The sequence below is a fragment of the Xiphias gladius genome, chromosome 17 (assembly GCF_016859285.1).
Source record: "Xiphias gladius isolate SHS-SW01 ecotype Sanya breed wild chromosome 17, ASM1685928v1, whole genome shotgun sequence".
Classification (NCBI taxonomy): Eukaryota; Metazoa; Chordata; class Actinopteri; order Istiophoriformes; family Xiphiidae; genus Xiphias; species Xiphias gladius.
The window spans coordinates 23,450,695-23,473,622 of record NC_053416.1 but is presented as its reverse complement, the minus strand read 5'-3'; the positions used below and the strand labels follow the sequence as shown (position 1 = coordinate 23,473,622).

General features: G+C 38.2%; 1 protein-coding gene across 5 annotated transcripts; it reads left to right on the top strand.

Moving 5' to 3' along the window:
- The first annotated feature begins 219 nt into the window (after positions 1–219).
- Positions 220–21,710, top strand: c17h21orf91 (chromosome 17 C21orf91 homolog). 5 transcript variants are annotated; one of them, XM_040151297.1, is made up of 6 exons: positions 220–330; positions 866–1,088; positions 3,222–3,355; positions 16,429–16,935; positions 17,865–17,927; positions 19,072–21,710. In XM_040151297.1, the coding sequence occupies exons 3-6, from the start codon at positions 3,229–3,231 to the stop codon at positions 19,242–19,244; spliced, it is 870 nt and encodes a 289-aa protein (XP_040007231.1). In that variant the 5' UTR covers positions 220–330; positions 866–1,088; positions 3,222–3,228; the 3' UTR covers positions 19,245–21,710. The 5 variants fall into 5 exon arrangements, with proteins under 5 accessions (XP_040007231.1, XP_040007234.1, XP_040007232.1 ...); XM_040151300.1 differs by having other exon boundaries at positions 324–377; XM_040151298.1 differs by lacking the exon at positions 220–330 and adding an exon at positions 466–640.
- Positions 21,711–22,928: the final 1,218 nt, after the last annotated feature.

The following is a 22,928-nucleotide window of genomic DNA, read 5'->3' as shown; positions in this document are numbered from 1 at the left end:
TTATTACTGAGTCTCATCCAATCACAGTCCAGCTTTATGATGACAGTGTTCAATTAACTTTTAACAACCAAACAATATTTTGTTTTTTATTATAATTTGATTTTTTTTAATCAACATCAACAACAACAACAGTTTATCGTGGGCAGCTGTCATCGTGAAAATGTTTATTTAACGAGGTCAAATCATTTGGAAGAGCCATTGCTCTTGTATGCCAAAAAAGAGATGAGGTGTGTTGATTGCATAATGTTGGCAGTCCGACATGCGTTGAGTTGCAGAGTGGCCTTATGTGACATTACCATCTGCAAATCCATCCATCCACCACTGGTTAAAGTAAGTTGAATACTATGCTTGTCAGACAACTTCAGGATTTCTACTGAGTAAGTTCGTCTAATACAGCAATGGCACACAGGGGTGAAAGTGGGAGGTGGAAGTTGGGGGAACCCTGGAATTATCCGGTGTGATCGGTCGGGGATCTTGCGGACATAAGCTTTTAATGGCTGTTCCTCTGGATCTTTCGCGGGAATTCCCCACGTGTTGATTCATGTGAAGTAACGTAACGTGTACACGCGGACGTCGGAAGCATATGCATTTTTTTGAATACATCATATGATCAACAAGGAGGAACTGCTTCACTATCGATGTAGTGTAGACATTACTTTGTTCAGTTAAACCGAACTGCTTTTGCCCCTGATACGCACAGGTTTTGATGACGCTAGGAAGAATTACCTTCATTTAACCGTAGGGGTTTTTGCACGGCTACTAATGTCAGAGGTGGTCTGTGTATTGAAACAAACCTATTTCCATGAAGGAATTGTGTGTATTTATTCTCAAAAATAATATATGTTGTTTGTTTGTGTTTTAATAGGAAAAGACTAGGCAACAATAAACTACTGATGATTGTTAGCACCCATCAAATCAACTAGTGGGTCATTCCGCTGAGAGGCGAGAGAGGTTCCTGTGACTCCTCTGGATTTGCCGTGACGCGTAGTGCTGCCTGATGTTTGTGTGCCCACTGAGGCGAACGAGAAAGGGAACCGAGGTGTCCACACAAAAGGAATAGCTGTCCGAATATAGTTTTTACGTTAAAGGTGAGTTTCTCTAAAAAGTGGTTTCCTGAAATTGATGGCTGCCTTATTTTGTTAAATACCTCGCTGTTAAACAACGCCAAATAACGGTCACGAATCATCCAGACCAGACTACTCGGAGGATGATTGTATTATAACTGCTAGCTTAACTTCTTGTTAGCAAGCATTTGTTGAGCGGTTAAAATACACACACACACACACACACACACACATATATGGGTGGGTATATATATATCTATATATGTAGATATATATATAGATATCGATATAAACTCTCGAGTTACTGCAAACTACCTAGAGCCGAAGAAGCATTCAACAGGCCTTAAGGCATTTAAACCGCTGCCAAGGAGAAACATACGCAGTGGCGAAGGTTAACTATATACGCGAATCCAACGGAGTGAAGAGTTCAAATGGAATCCGAGCACCCGACTCCGTTATTGCTATGACTGGCTATTCTCCTGAGACACTGTTGAGTGTCTGCTAATATACCTAATTCTGGGCAGTATTTTAGTGTCTTAACTTTAATCGTATAGATTTGGTGCTCTGAAAGCTCGAAAATACGAAGAATATAACCCAGTTAAGTACAGTTAAATAACTCTTTAAAATGTTGTGCTTTGTCAGTGCCCCATTTGACTTGAAAGGTTTCATGTTCTCAAAAACAACAGGGAAGCGGAGCTCTCAACACAACTCAACTGTAGGATCCCTCTCATTACCGTTTGTGCTATGTCACAAGAGAAAGTGTCAAGTTGTTTTGTTTTTGAAACCTAGTTGCACTTAAAATACTTTTTTTCTCTAAATAAAAATGTCTGGTTTTTACTTTTTACTTTTCAATTTTGGTCAAAGTTTTGGCTTCTCATAGTTGAAGTTGATGTTGAAGTGAATTTTCCCCAAAGGACGTTCAGACCGTTTTTCTTGTAACTGGTAAAGTAGGAAAGCTTGAATTTTCAGTTGAAACATTAAGCTTACTAGAATCAAAACAATCAATTTCACAAATGCAATTAAAAGCATTGTAGATGCAGACAACTGTACAGTGTTGCATATTCCGATTAGTGGTTGGAAAAATGAATGATATGGACACCACAATACGGTCTCATGCGATATGATATTGTCACACTGACACCAATATTACTAAATGTTTTGTCAGTCTCTGAAACTGTTCTTCTTTTGGACAGTTCAGGGTTTTTACCAGTTATGGATGTTATGCAGTTGAACAAATGTGTTTCGTATGTCTAGTTTTTAATACATGTCAGTCTAAATGTTTGTACTTGGGATGACTTCTACTGGTAGGTGGTTCCTAGAAGCAAGACTTTGGAATACAGTTTTCATACTGTACACTAAGAATAGAGATGCACACAAAAATAATGATCCAGTTCACTCCTCTGAATGTTTTGAAGTTAATCCCTACTGTCCATATGTCACCTTACATAAACCACAGTCATCATATGTATTAAATATAAATGTGAGTCCAGTCTTCAAACATACACTCTTTTCCCATACAGGCAACTGTTGTTTTAGGATGTTACTGCTAATGTTTGGATTGTTATTGTTCCTGTGCGGGGATGATATAAGATTGTGTTTAACGCCATGGGACCCAGTAGCATGTTGGCACAGGGATTAGACACTGGCTGCCCTGTTACAGCTACAGTTAGCTGTACCATTTTATCAGCTTGTGTGGTAATGAATCCATAACATCACTGACTAAAAATGTGTTAAAAATGACACTGACACTGGTAACTGAATGTTAACAGTGCTTGCCACATGATCACAATGTTCACGTATTAGTATGGGCCAGGGACCTGTGTTACATGTCATAGTCATAGTGTTACATGTCCCTTTCTTTGCCCGTTTCCTGTCTGCCTCTTAAATATGGCCTCCTCCAGTAAAGGTGGAAAATGCCCCAAAGAAAAAAATCTTTAAAAAAAAAAAAAAAAGGGGGACACTGCCTTGCCTCTAAATTACTTTATTTGTACCAAAAATAGTTTGAACCAGAAAATATTCCCCCCACTGACACGACCAAAATTGCATTTTTAATAAGTTTATTTAAAAGTGTGACCTAATTAGCAAAAAAGAGATGGAGGTTGTGCAGGCTCCTGGTATTTATCCACGTGCTGTCTTTCACTGCTTGTTTTTCCACAGAAGCACTATGGATGAAGAGGAGCAGTTTGTGAACATTGATCTGAATGATGACAATATCTGCAGTGTATGCAAGATAGAGACGGAAACAGGGACCTTATCTTTCTGCCATGTCTGCTTTGAACTCAGCATTGAAGGTAAGAAATAGGATTTGGGTCAAATTTTGTTTTTTTGCCCACTGGGGTAAAGACCAAACAAAGTGATGTGGAGGGGAAAATGAGCTCTTCACTTTTTTTTTAACCACAGTGTGACCTCTCCATGCTTTTATTTCCTGAATATGCACACACACACATTCACCGATGTCGGTTATTAATCGATTGATTGGTTGGTTTGTAAAAATTCTGAAAATAGTGAGAAATGCCATCACAAATTCTCTTAAAAATTCACAAAAGATTCTGAAAATAGTTTTCAACAAAAGATTCTACGTCGGCCCCCTGAGCTGGAAAAGTTTGTGTCTGTGTTTCGTTTTGGGCTCAGATCGGGTTCAGTTTGTGTCTGCTTCTAAGTCAGAGGTTACCGAACGGACAGACAGACAAATGTCGCTGATAGCCGGGATGTAGAAAATTATTTTGATTTGTAAATTTTATGATCAACATTTAAACATAACATGTTTTTTCATGAGAGATTAACGTTATAGTTAAAAACGGGAGACATACTCTGATGTGCACGAAGGCATGGTGTTATCAAAGATGGGCGACCATATTTGATTTGTTTTTTCTTTGGCGGCCACTTTGTGTCCGCATTCTTTGCAAACTTTATATCTGTTCTTGAGGACAACCCCACATTCGTTTTTGGGATATCCAAAGTAATCTCATGCTGCTGATTTTAATTTCTTTTTTGGTGGTTGGGGATTGATGATATCATTCTCACTTCTCTCTGCCATTTTCTCCGCTGCGTGTGTGTGTGTGTGTATGCCGCCAGTTGCTGAGTCTGACAGACATTCAAAAAGGAAAGTAAATGTTTACGCGCAGACGAGATTCTCTGTTTGGTTGCTTTTTTTTTTTTGTTCAATACTGGTCAGAACAAAAATGTATATGGTATGTGTATGGTCAGTTTTCACACCATGGTATATCGTGAACTGATGCTTATCATACCATGGAACCAGTATATTGCTGCACCCCTATTCTGTAGTATTTGGATCACACAGTAAATAACTTTTGCAGAAACATCCAATTTCTTTTTAATCATCGGTTCCCATCATAGTAAATATGCACTTGCACCAGGACCTGTAATAGAGTCTGAGGACCTTTCAGATTTGCTGATGTCTCATCCAGTTGCTGTCCACAAACACTTATTTCATCCTATCAAGGAACAACATAAAATATATACAGTTAGGTCCATAAGTAGTTGGACAATGACACAATTTTCGTAAATTTGCCACTGTACACCACCACAATAGATCTGAAACAAGATCTGATTGAAGTGTCAAGAACATAAAGGCCAGATTAGATTGGAAAACCTCTTTAAAAAAAAAAAAAAAAAAAAGCCTGCCCAGTACTGGAATCAGATTCTTTGGACAGATGAAACCAAGATTAACTTATACCAGAATGATGGGAAGAGAAGAGTATGGAGAAGGAAAGGAACAGCTTATGATCTAAGGCAACCATTATCAGTCAATAATAGTGGAGGCAGTGTTATGGCATGGGCATGTATGGTTGCCAGTAGAAGCAGCTCACTGGTGTTTATTGGTGATGTGACTGCTGATAGAAGTAGCAGAATAAATTCTGAAGTGTATGGGACTATACTGCCTGCTTAGATTAAGCCAAATGCTGCACAAATGATAGGACGGTGCTTCACAGTACAGATGGGTAATGACCCAACATACTGCAAAAGCAACCCAAGAGCTTCTAAAGGCAAAGAAATAATAGAAGAATATTCTTCAATGGCCAAGTCACTCACCTGAAAAAAAGACCTTCAAAAGGGAAGCAACTGAAGGCGGCTGCATTAAAGGCCTGGCAAAGCATCTCAAGGGAGGAAACTCAGCATATGGTGATATCTCTAGCTCCTTGAATTAAAGCTGAATTAAAGATGAAAGTCCACACTTCAAACATATCCTGATGGCTTCATTTCAAATCCATTGTAGTGATGTACAGAGGCAAGAGTATGGAAATTGTTTCAATGTCCAAATACTTATGTACCTAACTGTATGTGCAGGATAATGAGCCTATAGGACCAAAGTCCTCACTAAAGCAGGCCACTGTGATTCTCCTATTTGATGTTCCACTCTAACTCAAGAGCATGTGTTTGAAGTTTTTTCATCCCTTAATTAATGAGTGACCTATTTGAAGAAGAATGGGAAACCAGAAGGGGTTAGATATGCCTCTCATTTGGCACTTGTCTCATTGATCCACAAAGACTCTTTTCTGCAATGGAGAAGTGTGTGTTCATCTCTGCGCAGCATGATTGTGTAAGACTTGTAAAACAGTATCATATAAGCTGTCTTAAGAGCTCCCAGAAGGGTATATCAATCTGTTGACATCAGGAAAAAATGCATATGCATGAAAGATCTATAGGTCTATTCTGTAATGGTTTAAGGGAACTGAGTGTGTGGGTATTGATAAATCAATTTGTTCTTTGTGGGCTGTACAAGAGTCATCAGTCACAGTCTCAGACAAGCACTCTTAGAATGTTACTTAACTTTAAGTTGCATTAATAAGCGCTTGCAAGCTCATTAATCCTCATTGAGTAGAAAAATAATCTAAATATGGTAGAAGGATGCAACCTGGGTTTGCTGGGTTGCACGTAGAGTATTATCAGAAACCTAAATATAACTGATATTATAAGACTTTCTGCTTATTAAAAACAAACAGCCTCAGTAAATGATTGAACTGTATAATAATGTTACATATAGTACGACTTAGTTTCACTTGTTTTCACATTGCTCCCCCAGCAGCTGAATGCTGGGCATACTGTTGCATGCTTGTAAACTAAGTACAGTTTTCATGGTCACCCTTATATTTTTCCTATTTCTATATTTTCCTATCCTTTTCAGACATAAGGTTTAAAAGAGAGAACCCAACTTTTGGGGGATATGTCGACATTCCACAAAGGCAGTGGTTGGTTTTGTGGCTCAGTTGGGGTGTCACCTGCTCCATTTAATGTTTCAACAAGGATGATATGTTTAGGGAAATTGCATCCTGGGGGCATTTATGTAATTGTGTGTAGCCAACGCTTTTCATTATTTAGACAAAATTAAGTTACCTTTGCATCTTTAATATTGTGTGCTTCTTGGATGCTGGTTTTCATGTATCCTGTGTGTGGCAATTAAGTGGCTCTTATGTAAGTGGTGGGGGGGGGCAGACCAGCACATGTCTCTGATGTAGCTGAGTGTTTCTTTGATGGGAAGGGGGGTTTCCCAGGCTGCATCTGGCTACTTTAGGCATGGTGAAACTAAGGCCAAGTCGTGTGCCTGCTGACTGCTGACTGCTCATGTATGGCGAATAGCTGCAAAACTCATTCATCCTGTGCCATCTTTCATTAAACGAGAAGAGAGCAAAAGTTTGATCACCACACAAGCACGCAGAGAGTACAAAAATATGAAGAAGAGGGAATGGTCTTCATATCCCGTTGCACACACAAACACATCCCCCCAATGTCTTTTTGTCCTAACCCATATCATGCTATCTCAAGGGTGAATTGCTGCTGCTGAATATTCATTGCCTTCTTGCTCTATGCTGGTTTTGAATTTTTATTAGAAGAAAATGAAGCAAAATTGCTTCTGTTTTTTTTTTTCTAACCAGGACAGTATGTTGCAATGCACTACGTAAAGGCCCTCTGTATTTACTACTGTCTGCATGAATTGAATTCAAACAATGAAACAACAAATTATCAAGTAAATTTATTAGAGCTGTTTAGGAAAATGTCATCACCCCAAATAATATCTACAATGCCCTATTTCTTGATTTATTGGTGTAAAAATTGCAGTGTCTTCTAGATGCCCCTCACCAATCAGAATTGTGGACAGCTGCAAATAACTAAAATAAATAAATGTTTTTTGAGTAATTGATGCGAAACATATGTTCCATTTTTTTTTTCCATGTTTAAGTGTAAATACATACCAAAAACATAAGTATTTGCATGTTATAAATATATTACCAATTTTAAATCAAATGATGCAGTTTAAATTAGCCACCACATGTTTGGCAACAAAATGCTGTGGAATGTAAGATTGCATATAAAGAGAAAAAAGGTTCATGCGGGGCAACCAGTTAACTTGATTTCATGAAGTAAACATTTGGTTGTGAGGGGAGCTGACCCAACCAGCATGTTTAATGAATTGTTGTTTTTAGTATTAAAATCACACTGATTCTGTATATTCATGTTTGACTGTGCTTGCCTTTGCATTAAAGGGGTACTCCAGTGCTTTAATATTGCATTTCCATAAAGCTTGGGGGCTCACTAGAGACAGATTGGTAAAAATAGGATCAGCATGGCTGATATAGCCTGTTTTTTAATCCGTAGTATGGGACAAGCTCCAAAAACGTTGGATCCTACATTTCCCATATTGCAACTTGATAGGGTCTTTAATTAAACTATCCTACCTCCTTCTTTCAAATTCCACACCTCCATTAAATCAGGCATTCTTTTACAAGTTTTAAGTCTCAAATTCAACCCAGGCCCAACCCTAATGGCGTCATCAGGTTATTTCTACAAAGTATGCTTCAGAGTCACAAAAGACATTAAACAATATTTTCACAGGCTGAATAATACTCCTCATGATGAGTAAACTAAAATTTCATATGTAAAATCAGTGGAGTGCCCCATTTTAAGTCTCTAAACTTTATATATTTAAAATCATTTTGTTCGCATTATTGGTGTGGTTATGCTCAGGTCTAAATGGCCACTGCAACATTGTAATTTTGTCGCTACAGAATGCTGGCCTATATTAGTTAACTGATTATACTTAAGGATACATTAGGAGGTTTGAATGAAATGGAGATGTTCAGACTTGTCCGTTTAGCGTCAGCTGCTGACACAGTTTTCACAGTTGACGTTAGAGAGTTACATACATCAACTGAAGCACCAACAAGATCCTCTAACAATAAAAACTATTAGCCATCTTCAGATTCTGTTAGATTGTATGAGGTTGGAGCTAGACATTTATGTTCACAGGGTGTGGAGTTGTTTATCACCAAGGTTTCAGCCCACAGTACCACCAAGTATGGAAGTAGCTGTGAAGGCTGTCTGTAGCAAAAGCTCTAAGCACAGTTTGAAGCAGGAAGAATTTTCAGGAAGTGCAGTCTTTGTTGTACCTCCAAGTGGTTGTTTCCTGAGGAAACTGCTTTGGCCTATATGTGCTGTTTCCATCAGAAAGCCCCACATGGAAATTGTGTCTTTTTATATATTCCTCAACCACTGCCTCACTGGGCCTTTCGTACTTATAAATCTTTATTTTCTTTTTCTTTTTTTTTTTCTTTTTTCTTTTTTACTGCACCATCTGAGTAGTGTACTACACACTGTTACACAGCCTTGAGCGTCAGCACAGTACAGCAGAGAACAAGGGAGCTACTGCAGCCCCACACCAAATCACCAAGAGCCAGTTCAGCCAGTTTCCAGTTATTGTTTATTTTCTTGGGAAGTGATGCTACTTGTTTTAAATAAAAGGAATTAGTAAATTTCAGAGGAAATGTCATAATCATGACTTCTTAATGACTGCTCAGAGAAACCTGGCACCAAACACAACTCTTAAAAGTCTGTGATACCAAAGATTATAAGATAATGGTTAATAATAGTAATAAGTGTAATAAGTAGTAAGTGGTTAATAATAATAATAATAATAATAATAATAATAATAATAATAATAATAATAATAATAGCTTGACCCCCCCACCTAGCCAAGGCGTGTAGGTACAGTAACAAAAACCCCCTAATTAGAGTGTGCACAAAATACACTGTTTTCATTGCATTTGGAAAGTATTCAGATCCCTTCACTTTTTTACATTTTATGTTGCAGCCTTATGCTAAAATTGTTGAAATTGTTGTTTTCCATCATCCATCTACACTCAATACCCTATCGCCATCGGTGGACAGCCATTTTAAGGTCTCTCAAAAGATGTTCAATTCGGTTCAGGTCAGGGCTCTGGCTGGGCCACTCAAGGACATTCAGAGTTGTCCCTAAGCTACTCCTGCATTGTTTCGGCTGTGTGCTTAGGGTCATTGTCCTGTGGGAAGGTAAACTTCCACCTAGTCTGAGGTCCAGAGCGCTCTGAACCAGGTTTTCATTAAGGAGATCTCTGTACTTTGCTCCGTTCAGCTTTCCCTCAACCATGATCAGTCAAGCCTGTCCCTACTGCTGAAAAGCACCTCTATGGCACGATGGTGCCACTATCGTGCTTCCCCATTGGGGTAGTATTGGGCAGGTGATGAACTGTGCCTGGTTTACTCCACATATGACACTTAGAATTGAGGCCAAACAGTTCAATCTTGGTTTCATCAGACAGAGAATATTGTTTCTTCCCAGCTCTGGGAAGAGTCCTAGTTGTTCCAAACTTCTTCCATTGAAGAATTATGGAGGCCACTTTGCTCTTTGGAACCTTCAGTGCAGCAGAATTTGTTTTTTACAGCCTTCCCCAGGTCTGTGCCTTGTCACAATCCTGTCTTTGAGCTCTGCAGGCAGTTCCCTCAACCTCATGGCTTGGTTTTTGCTCTGATATGCATTGTCAGCTGTGAGACCTTATATAGACAAGTGTGTGCTTTTCCAAATCATGTCGTCACTTGAATTTACCACAGGTGGACTCCAATCAAGGTGTAGAAACATCTCAAAGATGATCAAGAGAAATGGGAGGCACCTGAGATGAATTTCAAGTGTCATAGCAAAGGGTTTGAATACTTATGCCCATGTGATATTTCAGTTTTTCCTTTTCAATATATTTTTAAAAATGTGTAAAAATTCTGTTTTTGCTTTGTCATTATGAGGTATTGAGTGTAGACTGATGAGGGAAAAATGAATTTAAGCTATTTTAGCATAAGGCTGCAACATAACAAAATGTGAAAAATGAATGCACTGTACATTTCATTCATTTGTTTTGTCAGATATGTTATTAAAATGAGATTTGGTAGGTAGTTTAAAATCACAAATACTATACCTGATGCGCAAAAGTCATATTAAAGGAATACTTGACTCCCCCAAATTAAACGTGTTTTTTTTTAAACTATTATCTGTTTATACTCATGTCAGTCAAAACACCAATAAAGTTTGCATATTAACAGAAACATACAGCAAGCTAGCTGGCAAAATTTTAGCTCTGTTTTTAAGTATTCAAATGGAAGCAAAATGACCAAATTTGATATCAATAACAATGACACTTATTCATCAGACTTATCTATTGGATCTGGTTTCTCATTCAAACCATTAAATTATGCTATTGTTAATGAACTGGCCTTATTAGAGGTGACAAGCTGTGCTTTGGAAACATCTGAGAGATATGACACTAGTAAGTATTGTAACCTCAAGCCTCTCGCACAGACAGCTTTCCCATTTTTTGGTCTTTTGGTTGTCTCTGACTACTTGTCAGACAAGACATCTGCTGAGCAGCCAGTTTCAGCAAAGCTCTTGTACCATTTCTTTATCTGCTAACATAAAGAAAACCAAATTTTTCCTGAGGGCAAGTAATATTACCAGCTGAGTTTGGAGTGAAAAAACAGAAAATTCCTACAGTGAGAGGCTGGAATGATGCAGTTGATGCTCATTGTGGTTGTTGCTCTACAGGGACTATTGTAGCCTGCTCCTATAAACAGCTCATTCATTGTTGGTGAACTCTCCACCCTGGGGTGTACAGAGAGGCCTAATTATTTTGCTGCCTGTGGCAGCTGTATGATTGAACACAGTTAGGGTCCAGAGATTTTCTGAACCTACTGTATGGTCTACCTTGCTGAGCCCCTCTAATTTAGTACTATAATAGTTTGTGTATAATCGGCTGCTTTCTATGTGATCTATCATTGGCTTGAATAAATAGCCTCTTTTTCAGAGTTTATAGTCTTCATTAGCCCAGCAAATATAAATAAATTCTCTCATGGGGTTAATTCCTTATTGTCTACATCCCTAAAATAATTGGCTTTTTCACCGCAGGTTTGTGAAGTTCTATACTAACTTACTTACATAGTCTAAACCACTCAATGTGATATCTTGCCAATGTCAGCAACAACTTTTTCTACCACCTTGGAGTGATGTACATGCAGAATGTAAATGTTAGACAGCAGCCACAGCAGAGGAAAGCAGTGCATCTCTGTTACAGAATCAATTTTCCATAGGTTTCATTGTACAGTATCTGCCCTGTATGAAAAGAGGCAGGATAGGATGCATAATTAACTATCAATATTATTAACAAGATATAAAATACTGTACATGGGCAGTTGTCACATTGGATTATTCTCCATTCTTATATGGTTTTGTTGATTAGTCCTGGTTAGTCTTGAGATATAATCCCCTCTGTGAGCAAAGTTTATTCCTTAATTTCTGAAATATTACTTCTTCTTACACTTTTTATTTTTATTATTATTATTTTTATTTATTTATTTATTTATTTATTATTATCTTCTTAACATATTCTTGTTTCTGGTCTAATGTGTGACTTACTCACAAGTGTTTGCTCACAAAAACGTCGTCATAGCTTTAGAGATTTGACTTAAAAAAAATACAGTTTACATAATTGGAACCCGGAAAAAGATGAGTGTTACTGACTGCATTGTATAAACAGAATCTGAAGATAGCCAGTTTTCAGTGACCATAAACACAGCCCTAACAGATGCATTCTTGAGCTATATTTAAATAATTTATACTAATAATAAAGTTGTATGTGTAAAGGGTTTCCCAAAAACACAAGCTTGTAAAGTGCTGAGAGAATAATACATATCTTCAAGGAGTAATAAAACAAGCAAATACATTTGTCAGTATTAAATCACTGAATAAATAGTTTTTGTTCTCAACAGAATAATTCATAAGTGGCTGGGATGTATCACTTATATTCCATACAAGATGATTGTCATTGTAATTACAGGTATTCATTATGTTTTGACAGGATTAGCCTGATTTATTATGATTACATTTTTAGATCAGATGTGGTTATCCTATGCAAAGTCTGTCATAATGAAATGATTGACTTTTGTTATCTTGTTTAACTAATTTGGGAAATCAAACCAGACATTGGGAAATTAGAGCATATATATATACAACAATCGCCTTTTGTTGTCAGAATTTTCATACAGTGCGTGGTTTTTATAGGATTCTCATTTTTCGACTCGTGATCCAGTTGCTCATTGCTTATGATTATTATTTGATTATACTCTCATGTTTCAGATTTAACTGGAACCGGGTCCATTGACGTCGCTGGTGTGAGAATTTACAAAATTGGTCTCAGGAGTTTAGAGTCTGTGTTGCATGTGTCTGTTCTGTGGCACGATTTCACCCAAATTGGACATTTGCAATCAGTTTTTTTTACTTTTTCTGTGCAAATTGCATCATACATTATCAAGGAAAATTATTGATTGGTGGATCCCTATTTCTGTTTTGGTTACTCTTGCAATTTTGTGTTTTCTAAAAGTAGTTTCTGTTGTTCAATGTGCTGTCTACTGTTGTGTGCCAAATGTTCTTCTGGAATCACCATGTTAGTGGAAATAAGTTGATAAATGTGTGTGCTGTCTAGTCAGGTGTCTTCCAGGCTGAAGCAGATGGTATACCTATTGCTGAGTTTCAATTTAGCTAGCTGTAATGACAGCTAGTCTGTAGATATGGTTGCAGAGGCTCTGCGGTGGTTAACAAGTGTCACTGAGTTCACTGTTGTTCATGTCAGCTCTGTGTTGGTGTCCAAGTTGGCCTCTTCAGCTGCTGACCACACATTCTTCCAAGCTTTATCATGCAGCTATTTTTGACACCTTACCACTTTGTTCAATGCACTTGAATGTAAAACACAACAGTGTGTGTGTATTATGTTAAGGACACATAAATAAAGGCCACAAACACAGTTGCAAGTATCAAAATTTTAGGCAGAGCTCTTTCCATGATGGAAACCACAAAACCAAGTCTGCAGAGAGGAAGTCTGAGTTAAAACAGGGCAAAACTGTGGCCACTAAATAGAGAGCAGGAATACATCGTACAGAGGGATGTCTTCTCCCTACAGCCTGAGGATTATTATGGCATCATGTTGGGAGAGTTCCCTGGGCTACTTCACTATTGATAATTATCTAACCTAAAAGTCATCAGTCTGTCCCTGAGTTTTGTTGCTCCTAAACTAGTTTCTAAACTTTTCTGTCCCCATATTCTTTTCTTTCCCTTGTGACTAAAAGCTTGTGATTTTGTTGGCTATAACACACCCTGTTAAGGATTTCACTTCACCTGAAATATAAATTTTCATTTAATTTTTATGGAAACAATAGTCAAAGATGATCCCAGTTAGATTTCTTTTCCCATCAGAAATATTATTTCTTGTTTCAGTTAAGCTGGGCTACTTGATTTCTGATTTCTCCCTCTATTGGTTTACAATTATTTATATTTGGTCACAAGAATAACCGATTAACAGTTGAAAAGTATGAATAACACCAGGTGTTTGTATTTTACATGTCTTCGTCAGACCTAAGCTTGTGTCTTTGCTTTATCTTTGTTAGTTGTTTCACTCAATGAGAGACTAACCTTCACTCTTTCCTCACAAAAGAGCAGGAAAAAACAAGCTCACTGGTCATCAGTTTTGTTGTGCTTAATGTCTCTGGCTGTCACTTCCGAGTAATGTTGAATCACCTTCAGTGAATAGTGTGCCTGCACTTACCATGAAAGGCAGTAGTGCTAAGCTGCTTAGCTGCAGTGAGGTCTTTGGCTGGTGATGAACTGCCCTGGTTGTGGGCCAATGATTTTTCTGCTAAGCAAGTGGTAGCCAATGTGTTTTTGTGGTAGTCTAAAGACTGAGACTGATCGGATTATAACATGGCTGTTTGACAAGCAGAAAGCTTCTGCATCTATTAGTAGAGCATTTCATTGGCCATTCATAAGGCAGTATGCACACAGATAAATATTACAAAGACACTGTCTTACGGCAAATTCTTACTAAAAACTGATTTTGCTATTCATTCTTTCTCATGACAAGTCAAGAAATCAGGAAATTTAATACTGAATCACACAATTTTTATTCGTCAAATAAAAATAAAGAGTACAAAATACAGCACTGGCATGCAGAGGGTCTGCAGAACCAAGAATCTCTTTTCTGACACATTCCTTTAACCCTCTTACTCTATGCTCCTCCTAAAGGCGTGAAATATTACTTAACACTCAACAGTTACACACAGGGTTGTTTGATTTGTCTAATATTGCTGTCGTAACTATGGCGGTTGCTAGGAAAACGCATAATTATGTGAGGTGCTCGTCCTTATCAGGAAAATTCCCACCTGCACACTGGTACTATAATGTACCTGTCTCTCTCTACTCTCTCCCTAGCTGCCCTTGAAAGATAACAAATTTACTTCCTTCCAGGCCTTTAAGAATTTGCAGGTCAAGATGATCATTCTCTTCTCCACCACGCTGTGCACACTTAAAATTAAATGTACCATTTCTCTCTAACTATAATTAATATGTTTTATTGAATACATATCAGACCAAGTACTGATTTATGAACATCAGTTTCCTTCAACATGATGCTTGTAGGAAGTACTCCTTGTAGCAGTACAGCTCTTAAAAACCTGTTGTTGTTCATTTCTCATACTTTTCTTACCAATAAATAGTTAAACTTGCCTTTCTTCTCGTCAGTCTTGCCGTTAATGTGGTTTTTAAAAGTTTTTCACTTCATACATCTACATTTAGGATTATATGTTTTTACCTTATTCATATTTTATCCTAAATTATGCCTTAAATAGCAAAGGGTCTCTCCTGACTTTTCCAGTAAATTGATTTTAAAACTGTATCTTTTTGATCAGAGAATCTTTGAAACTGTCAAAAAGAAAGTAATTTACGATTTGATTATTTCCTGTATTGTCTAGGACCTGTCAGCCAGAGGTTGTCAGTTACTGACAAAGGAAACCAAAACCCCAACTCTTTTGTGTGTGTGTGCGTGCGTGCATGCGTGCGTGCGTGCGTGTGTAACCTTAAGAATGCCCTGCAGACCACAGCAATTATGAGGGCTCTGTGTATATGAGTATTCATTGTACTGTGCTCATATGGTGTTAGAAATGATGTGTGGACCAGACCATGTTGTCTGCTGGTAAAGCACTGAAAGAGGCATGTGAAGTAAACCTACCTAAGTGAGCTTTTGAATCTACTTGGACAGCAGTGACTTACCTCTTCACCTCAGGTTCCAACACGAACGTCTGTCTGCTGAGAAATGTAGGCCACGAGAAGAAGGTTGTAACACAAACCCATGTGCAGCACAATCTTACTGTAGCCTCATCTGCTGTCTATCGCACACACTCGCGCTCTCTTTCAGCCTTAGCTACCTTTTGTTTATCAAGCTCTGGCCCATTTTGCTCAGAGGTTCTTTTAATTTTGGGCCCCTTGTTCTGTGTTAATTTTTTCTTTGCAAGCTTAATCGATTACAATGACCCTGTTTGACTGGATCCAGAAAGCATTACTTCTTTTTTATAGCGGTATTTCCAAGGAATGTAGTCATAAATTTTTAACACCAGCCCACGTACTGAAGTGTTTTTTTCAGTTTCCCTTTTGAGTGAGAAAGGTAGGATTGTTCTGTTTTTGAGACCCAGGTTCATCCTCTGTTGAGACAGGATACTTAAAATCCAGCGTATGTGTTTATACAAGATAAACAACAAGACAAAGTGGAGACTTTTTAAAATTGTATTCATTTTGTAATATGTTTTTTGACAGGTACAGGTATATTAAGAATTGAAATGCTGCTTCTGTGAATAGAGACTACTCTATCCACCTTTCTCACTTCTGTTGCTCAGTAACATTTTTACAAATATTCTTTATGTGTTTGCATTGAGACTGGGTGGATCTGTTATCCCTACTATCGCAACATTCTACGGGCTAATCTAGTAGACTGCGATAGGTCAGTCTACCTGTTTTAGCTAGCTTTCATACTATTTTACTTTTATTTACTCTGGCAAGTTCATTGGGTCAGTACTCTGTCTCTCACTGTTGAGATCACTGCTTTATTTCCTGTCAACTATTTTATGTACTATTATATGCATTAGGAATCCTGGATGTTTAAGTGCACTGTATGTTTGCACTCATAACTTTGACCTATCGACTCACTGCTTTTTGTTTGTGTGAATGCAGGTGTCTCCTCTGCGACCTTGTTACATTCAAAGTCCCTGCGTGGCCACAGAGACTGCTTTGATAAATGTCATCTCATTGCCAACCAGAAGCTGTCACGTTCCAAGGTCTCTCGAAGTGCATACGAGGGCATGAAGCTGGCCCTCAGCCAGAAACTGAACCGCATCATCCAGTATGCACAGAACAAAGACTCTGTCTCCTCCAATGGCCTCAGCAGACGGGGGACTAAGCTTCTTTGTTATGGCCAGCAGAGTGACCGTAAGTTGCTGCCTCAGTCAGATGCCCAGGTGCCCCGCTACACGCCCTGCTGGGACACGGGCAAAGCAACAGGGCTTCCTGATTATGCCATGGGGATGTTGGAGTGCCACACAGCGGAGGAGCTTGGGCTTCTGCATGAGTCACAATCTGGCGTTTGGTCCAGTGATGGCAGGACAGGACTACACAGCCGGAACCACTCATCAGGGGGAGGACAGACACAGCTCAGACACCAGGGCCACAGCCGAGATGAATGTGAGCATATTTAAGTAGAATTCTCTTTCTTACCTACAACTTTAGTAGCTTTTTTATTTTTATTTTATTTTTTTATCAAACATAAATAAAGCACTAGTAGTGCTAATAGTAAACAGATTTTATTTTTCATCTTTTGAAAGAAAGATAGTGTAGACAATATGTCAACAGAAATTGATAGCTGCACTCCTCTGCCTCTCTCAGGCAGAAGTTATATTACTTAGTCTGCACTTCATGTTCCTCTTTGCTGTGAGTTCTCTAGAGAAAAGATAATTTTCCTATAACCTCGAGATATGACCTTGGCATGTCTTGTCACTACTAAAGCTGATTATGATTACAGATCAGGAATGTGAGAGAGCCTTCTAAACGGCCCTTACTCAGATTCTGTGCTTTTAAATGAAAAATGACAGGCATTTCACATGTACGTGGTTTGCATTTATTTGTGTTTATGTATATCTCTACTTTAGCTTATCATCAACCTCCAGCATTCACTGTTCTGAATATCCTAAACCTGCAAATGTACAGGAAACAATGATTTGGGGTGTTTCATGATTATGTAATCGCTTCATGTTTTCTATTGCTTTGTTAGTAGCTGGTTAGTAGTATCAGTTGCAGACAGTGATGGCACTTTGTTCTGCTCATATAGATCAGAGCTTTCCTGCAGCAGCACAGTGAAGTACCACATTCCTTAGGATATTGCTCAAAAATATGCCTGTATACAGTTATTTAAAAGAGGTCATGAACAAATTACAAATTGCAAAGTAACTAGTCATCATCAACATACAGAAATCGCACCACATCATCCAGTTTCAGACATTGTACAGTATCCATACATTGTTTAAATTGATGGCTAATTGGTAGCGAAATGACATACTGACATGATACAGTATACCTCTAACACTTTACTTAAAATTTTCTTCTTTTCCTTTTAGTGACTAAAATGAGTGTGGATGAGCTCCATCAGCTGAATGCCCAGCTACTGATGCAAATTCAAAGTAAGTGATGTTTACTGGCTTTCAACACACTATCTTAACAAGTTCAGCAGTCTCAGTCATCAATATTTTCAATTCAACTTTTTTTTTGTCATATTCAGTCTAAACTCTAATCTCTAATAAATCCCCACATTAAATCCTTGGTGTCCTCAGGAAAAAGCTGCATTAATAAAGAGTGTTTTAACTCGCAGCATACCCAGTCTGAGCTTGAGCCACAGATTCAGAACCTGAGACTCAATAAAGCAGGGGCTAATAGAGACTGGAAGGCTTCACTAGTCAACACATCGTCTCCTTCCATGTGACCAGCTGGGTTGAATCAGGCACCGTGTAGTGCTCGCTCATGTATACCCTGTCTGTCTGTTCACTCCATTCTTCATCAGTTAGGCCTATTGTTTGCTACACACAGTAACAGCTAAGCTACAAGCATATTATCTTTAGCACCAGAAGTTTTTTTTTTTTTTTTTTCCCCTCCTCAGTAAGGTCTAGTACCCACTACACCATGGGATGATTGATGTAGCATTACCATTATAGAATGTTGTTGTGAAAGGGTTGGCACACTCCCTGCTTAACTGACAATCCAATCATTCCCCTCTTTCAGTGTGAGTGACCAGACCAGTCAAATTATCACTCTGGCCAGTGTCAAGAGGGAAATTACATGAGCTGATATGAGATTTCCTCCACCAGAGCAAAGTCTAGTGGGTGCCTGGTCTACATGTTTGACATATCCTGAGGGCTGAATACAGTTTCACATATTTTCATTACTTTTCTCAGAACAGATGGGGAGGTTATTTCTCAGCCTAAATAATTTAGGGAAGCCCAAGATTTTATGATCTACAGTACTTGTTATACTGGAAGTATTTCCATGTCCATAAACATGTTTAAAAGAGGGTCCCTCAGCTTCATAACACAGTCGTTAACTGAAGATGTCAGTTTTCTGTATTGTTTTTTTTTTTTTTTTTTTTTTCTGGGGGTGTATTAAGCCGATTCTGTTTTTGTCATGTTGTCTTTACCCTCTGCTCCTTCAGTAATCACTATTATTGATTTTCTTTATCTTGTTTGTGTCTCCCATTTTTTTGGTTGTGTATAAGTTGACCTTCTGTCTGAATGAAACCGCTGAGTCACATTTTCTGCCTTTCTCTCTCCACAGAGGTCTTCGAGGAGCTGACTGTGGCCGTGCAGGAGAAAGACTCATTGGCATCAGAGCTGCATGTGCGTCACATTGCAATCGAGCAGCTCTTTAAGAACTGTGCCAAGCTTCCCTGGCTGCACATTAGCAGGGCTGGGGTTAAGGCCAGCAGCAGCAGCGGCCCCGTGGAGTGAAGTGCAAGGTGGGGCATCTGTCTCCGCTGCTTGGATTAAGCTGACAAACACTACAGCATGCTGGCTGCAGCGAACTGAAATGCCTTCATGTATACTGAGTGACTTCTGTGACACTATGGTGACACTGAGCACTGCATTAGAGCAGCATTAAGGGCTGGGTTGACATGGCCTCCGTTCTCGTTGCTGGTCTCACAGGCAGCCTGAACGCCGGCCAACCCAAGTACCTAGGATGCATGTTAATACCAAGTGGGTCTCAGAGTGTCCTGGCTACGGTACAAGTTAAGGACATGTCCTTACTGCACATGGTCCATAAGGAATACCTTTTAAGATTTATCTTAATACAGACTGGAAAAAAACAGTTTGTCTACATCATTTTACATAGACGGTTGCTGTTGGTTTTATTTTCTTTTGTTAAGTTTGCTGTTGGCCATTTCAGTTTTCATTGATCTATTTCATTTCCTGTAGATACATTTTCAAATTTCTGTAGAAAGGGGTTAGCCAGTCAGAAGTGAGTTACAGTATTTTATAACATGGCTTGGGCGAATACCTTATGCAGATTAGCTGGATGGTTTCCATCATATTCGTACCATCAGGCACTGCCAGTAACAGTTTGATTACTGTTCTTATGTAACGTGCCAACAAGGTTTAAGCTTTTTTATGCAGCTGCACCTTGGCAATATAATGGCTTGAAACATGAGTTTTGAGTTGCCTTCCAACTGCCAAAGTTGACAGAGGTCCTCTGAAATGTTGGCAATTTTATAGATCAGATAGATTCAACAGTAGTGGGTTACATCTACTGGAGAGAATGCAGATAATTATATATACTAATAAAGATCTGCTGCATTTCTTTTGAACAATATAAATATTATCGAAAACATTGAAAATAGTGAGACAAAAAAATATAACCTACTGAAAACAAGTATAATTTGGAGAAGAGTAAGTGCAAGACAACATCCAAAAGTACCCTAAAGCATCACTGCAACAAAGACAAATCAGAGTGTGAAATCGACAAGGCTGTACTAGCTGTGCAGGTTTTAGTTAGTGGGGGTTATGACTATTTTAGGAGTGTCTATGAATTAATACATTGTAACAGCTGGTTGGCAAGCTGCAAGTGGAATATAATATACCCTCTCCAGAGCTTAAAGATGAGAGGTATTTTGTTTTGAACTTCGGGGTTTATAATAACTTTTATGCTGTTGAAATTTACTGGATATTTAGTACAGAGCTGCTTGTTGTCTGTGGTATAGCTGTTAAGCACAAGTCATATGTATGGCTATACTTTGAATGAGCGCTATTGGAAGAAGAAACTATTGCAACCCAGCTGCCCAACCAAAGTCTGTATTTGTTTTTTGTTTCACATGTGAATTGCAAGCATTTGACTTAGATTACATTAACAGAGGAAGATGCAATGCCAAGCTGATTTAAAATGTGGCTTAGTTATTTACTTCTATGTTTGGTTCAGTGTGTGTAATAATGAATCATAGATTTTTACTCTAAAGGTGTTGATGTGGAAATGGTTTGTTCTCTAGTACACAGTGTGTTTTATTATCATTTCTTTTGTTTATCATTTTCTTTTTCTGTTCAGTGTTAACTTTTGTTGCCCTCTCTCCTACATTGAAGTATGAGAGCCCAGGTTGATGTCACAGCAATACAAAGGCACAGTTTGGTCTACTGTGCCTCTGGGAGTCCCTGATTGTTGAACAAAAGGAGACATAGAGGACGTAGGGATGGTATTAACAGTCTGTAGTTACGGTCAGTTTATTATTCAGGAACCCTATGCAAGAAAGAGACAAATAAATCAGAAGCCTTATTAAGCAGAAATTACATAAACAAATATTGTTTATTTGAGTTTTTTCTCAGAGGAGGTCAGAGCTACTTAAAGATAAGATGCGGAAAGATAAGATTATAATCAAATTGATGTTTAGAAAAACTCAGCATTGTCAGTGTATCTCTTTGCTCTCTCTTTGTAAGAGATTAAATGTGTTTGACCCCTTTAGGGTTTAAAGTTTAAAAGTTTTAGCTCCATTTTAAACTTCTATCTTGATTTTATTTGGATAACTGTATTTAGTGTGCTTGAGTGCTTGAGAGTTTTCAGATTACTGGTCCTTAATGCAGATTTCCAGTCATTTGGTCTTCAGTTGTATGTTTTTTTTATTTTTTTATTTGTGTTTTAAATATGAATGCTGTGTGTTTTTGTATACTGTGGAAACATGCCTGGGCCTGTGCCTCTGCTCGGCAGAAAATTCAGGCTGCCTGTTTTTGGTTGTCTATTTTGGCAGTCTCATTATCTTTTACTGGAGATCTAAGCATACCTGTTAGACTTCCACCTCTTTCCTTTTTAGACTTGACTCTTCGTTCTTTTGTTTTCTAACGTGAAACAAGGCTGCATTTGTCTTGCGTGGTGTTTTACATTCTATTTATTGTGTGTGTTCATTGACATTACACAGGCTGTGGGATTTGTGCTTAAGTGACTTTGTATTTTTTTGTAAAATAATCCAATAAAATGAAATTATTTTTACTACATACTCTGACATGCTGGTATTTTCCCAACTGTGGCCACTGCACCACATGGGTGCTTGGCAAAAAAAACAGAATACAGAAAAATGAGATTAAAAGGATAAAGCAGCAGCTCCTCACAATCCTCTGCAACAAGTTATGTTCAAAAACACTTTATTATTAAAAACCAAGCTCAACGCATTCCAAAAATATCTTGGTCAAAAGCTTGCATAAGGTAGAAAGGCAGCCATTCTTTAGTCCAGTTATGGTTGGCTGATTAGCGCCGGGTGTGTTCACATCATTGTTTGCTGACATTGTAAACTGCAGGAAGTGCAACGTTGACCTTATACACTGTTATGTAGACTTAAGAATCTTGGCGAAAGGATTACTATAATTGATACTTTTGACAGCAATGACAACACAAAACGACTGCAGACATCAGGAAGGTGCAAATTTCATCATCCTGTCATTTGATAATGAACCCACTGTTGACTTCCTGGGTTTTTAGATGAACTGTACACGAATTGGGAGATGGTGCTGGCGGGACCCAGTGGTATATAGAGGTTGGGTGCCACCTTGTGGACAAAAAATGTTTACAAGTTGAACGGCACATAATCTAGTGGTTGTAATGAGAGCCATTTCCGGAAAATATGCAGGCTATGTTTGCGGTAAATTCGTGGATATGTCAGGGGTTCTTATAATAAATCCACGTTTAAACCTCACAAAGATCGAATAGTTTTTGACATGAGAGAAAATTAAATATTAACATTATCCCCGAAAAAACGAGAGATTGGATGGAATGATATAGATTGAATGTTTTTAAAACTAAACAAACGTATTATAGAAGTGAACAATATAATAAAGGTCTAAATCTCTGTCTAAAACTCTCTTTTAAGTATAAGGCTGCAACGAGCCATTATTAGAAAGATCGTGTAACATGTAGTTTGAAGGGAGCAGAGCTGGGAAGTGAGCACCTGGCTTTAATGATTTTCCACGGTGAGAAACAGTTTATCACATTGGTGGCATACATTAAAATGAAATCATCTTTTAAACTTCACACTAAAAAGCAAAAATAATTAATGTCTTTCGTTACAGTATAAATAGGGGTTGACGATTTTCACTTTTGAAGCATGAAATGACATCACTGGATGAAACCATTGCAACAAACAAAGAAGACATACCTGACGA

Bases quoted from the DNA above. Each gene is read 5' to 3' on its own strand.
- c17h21orf91 (XM_040151297.1), top strand. From the start codon at position 3,229: ATGGATGAAGAGGAGCAGTTTGTGAACATTGATCTGAATGATGACAAT. The intron at 3,356-16,428 runs GTAAGAAATAGG...GTGTGAATGCAG, and splicing joins CTTTGAACTCAGCATTGAAG to GTGTCTCCTCTGCGACCTTG. The intron at 17,928-19,071 runs GTAAGTGATGTT...CTCTCTCCACAG, and splicing joins GCTACTGATGCAAATTCAAA to AGGTCTTCGAGGAGCTGACT.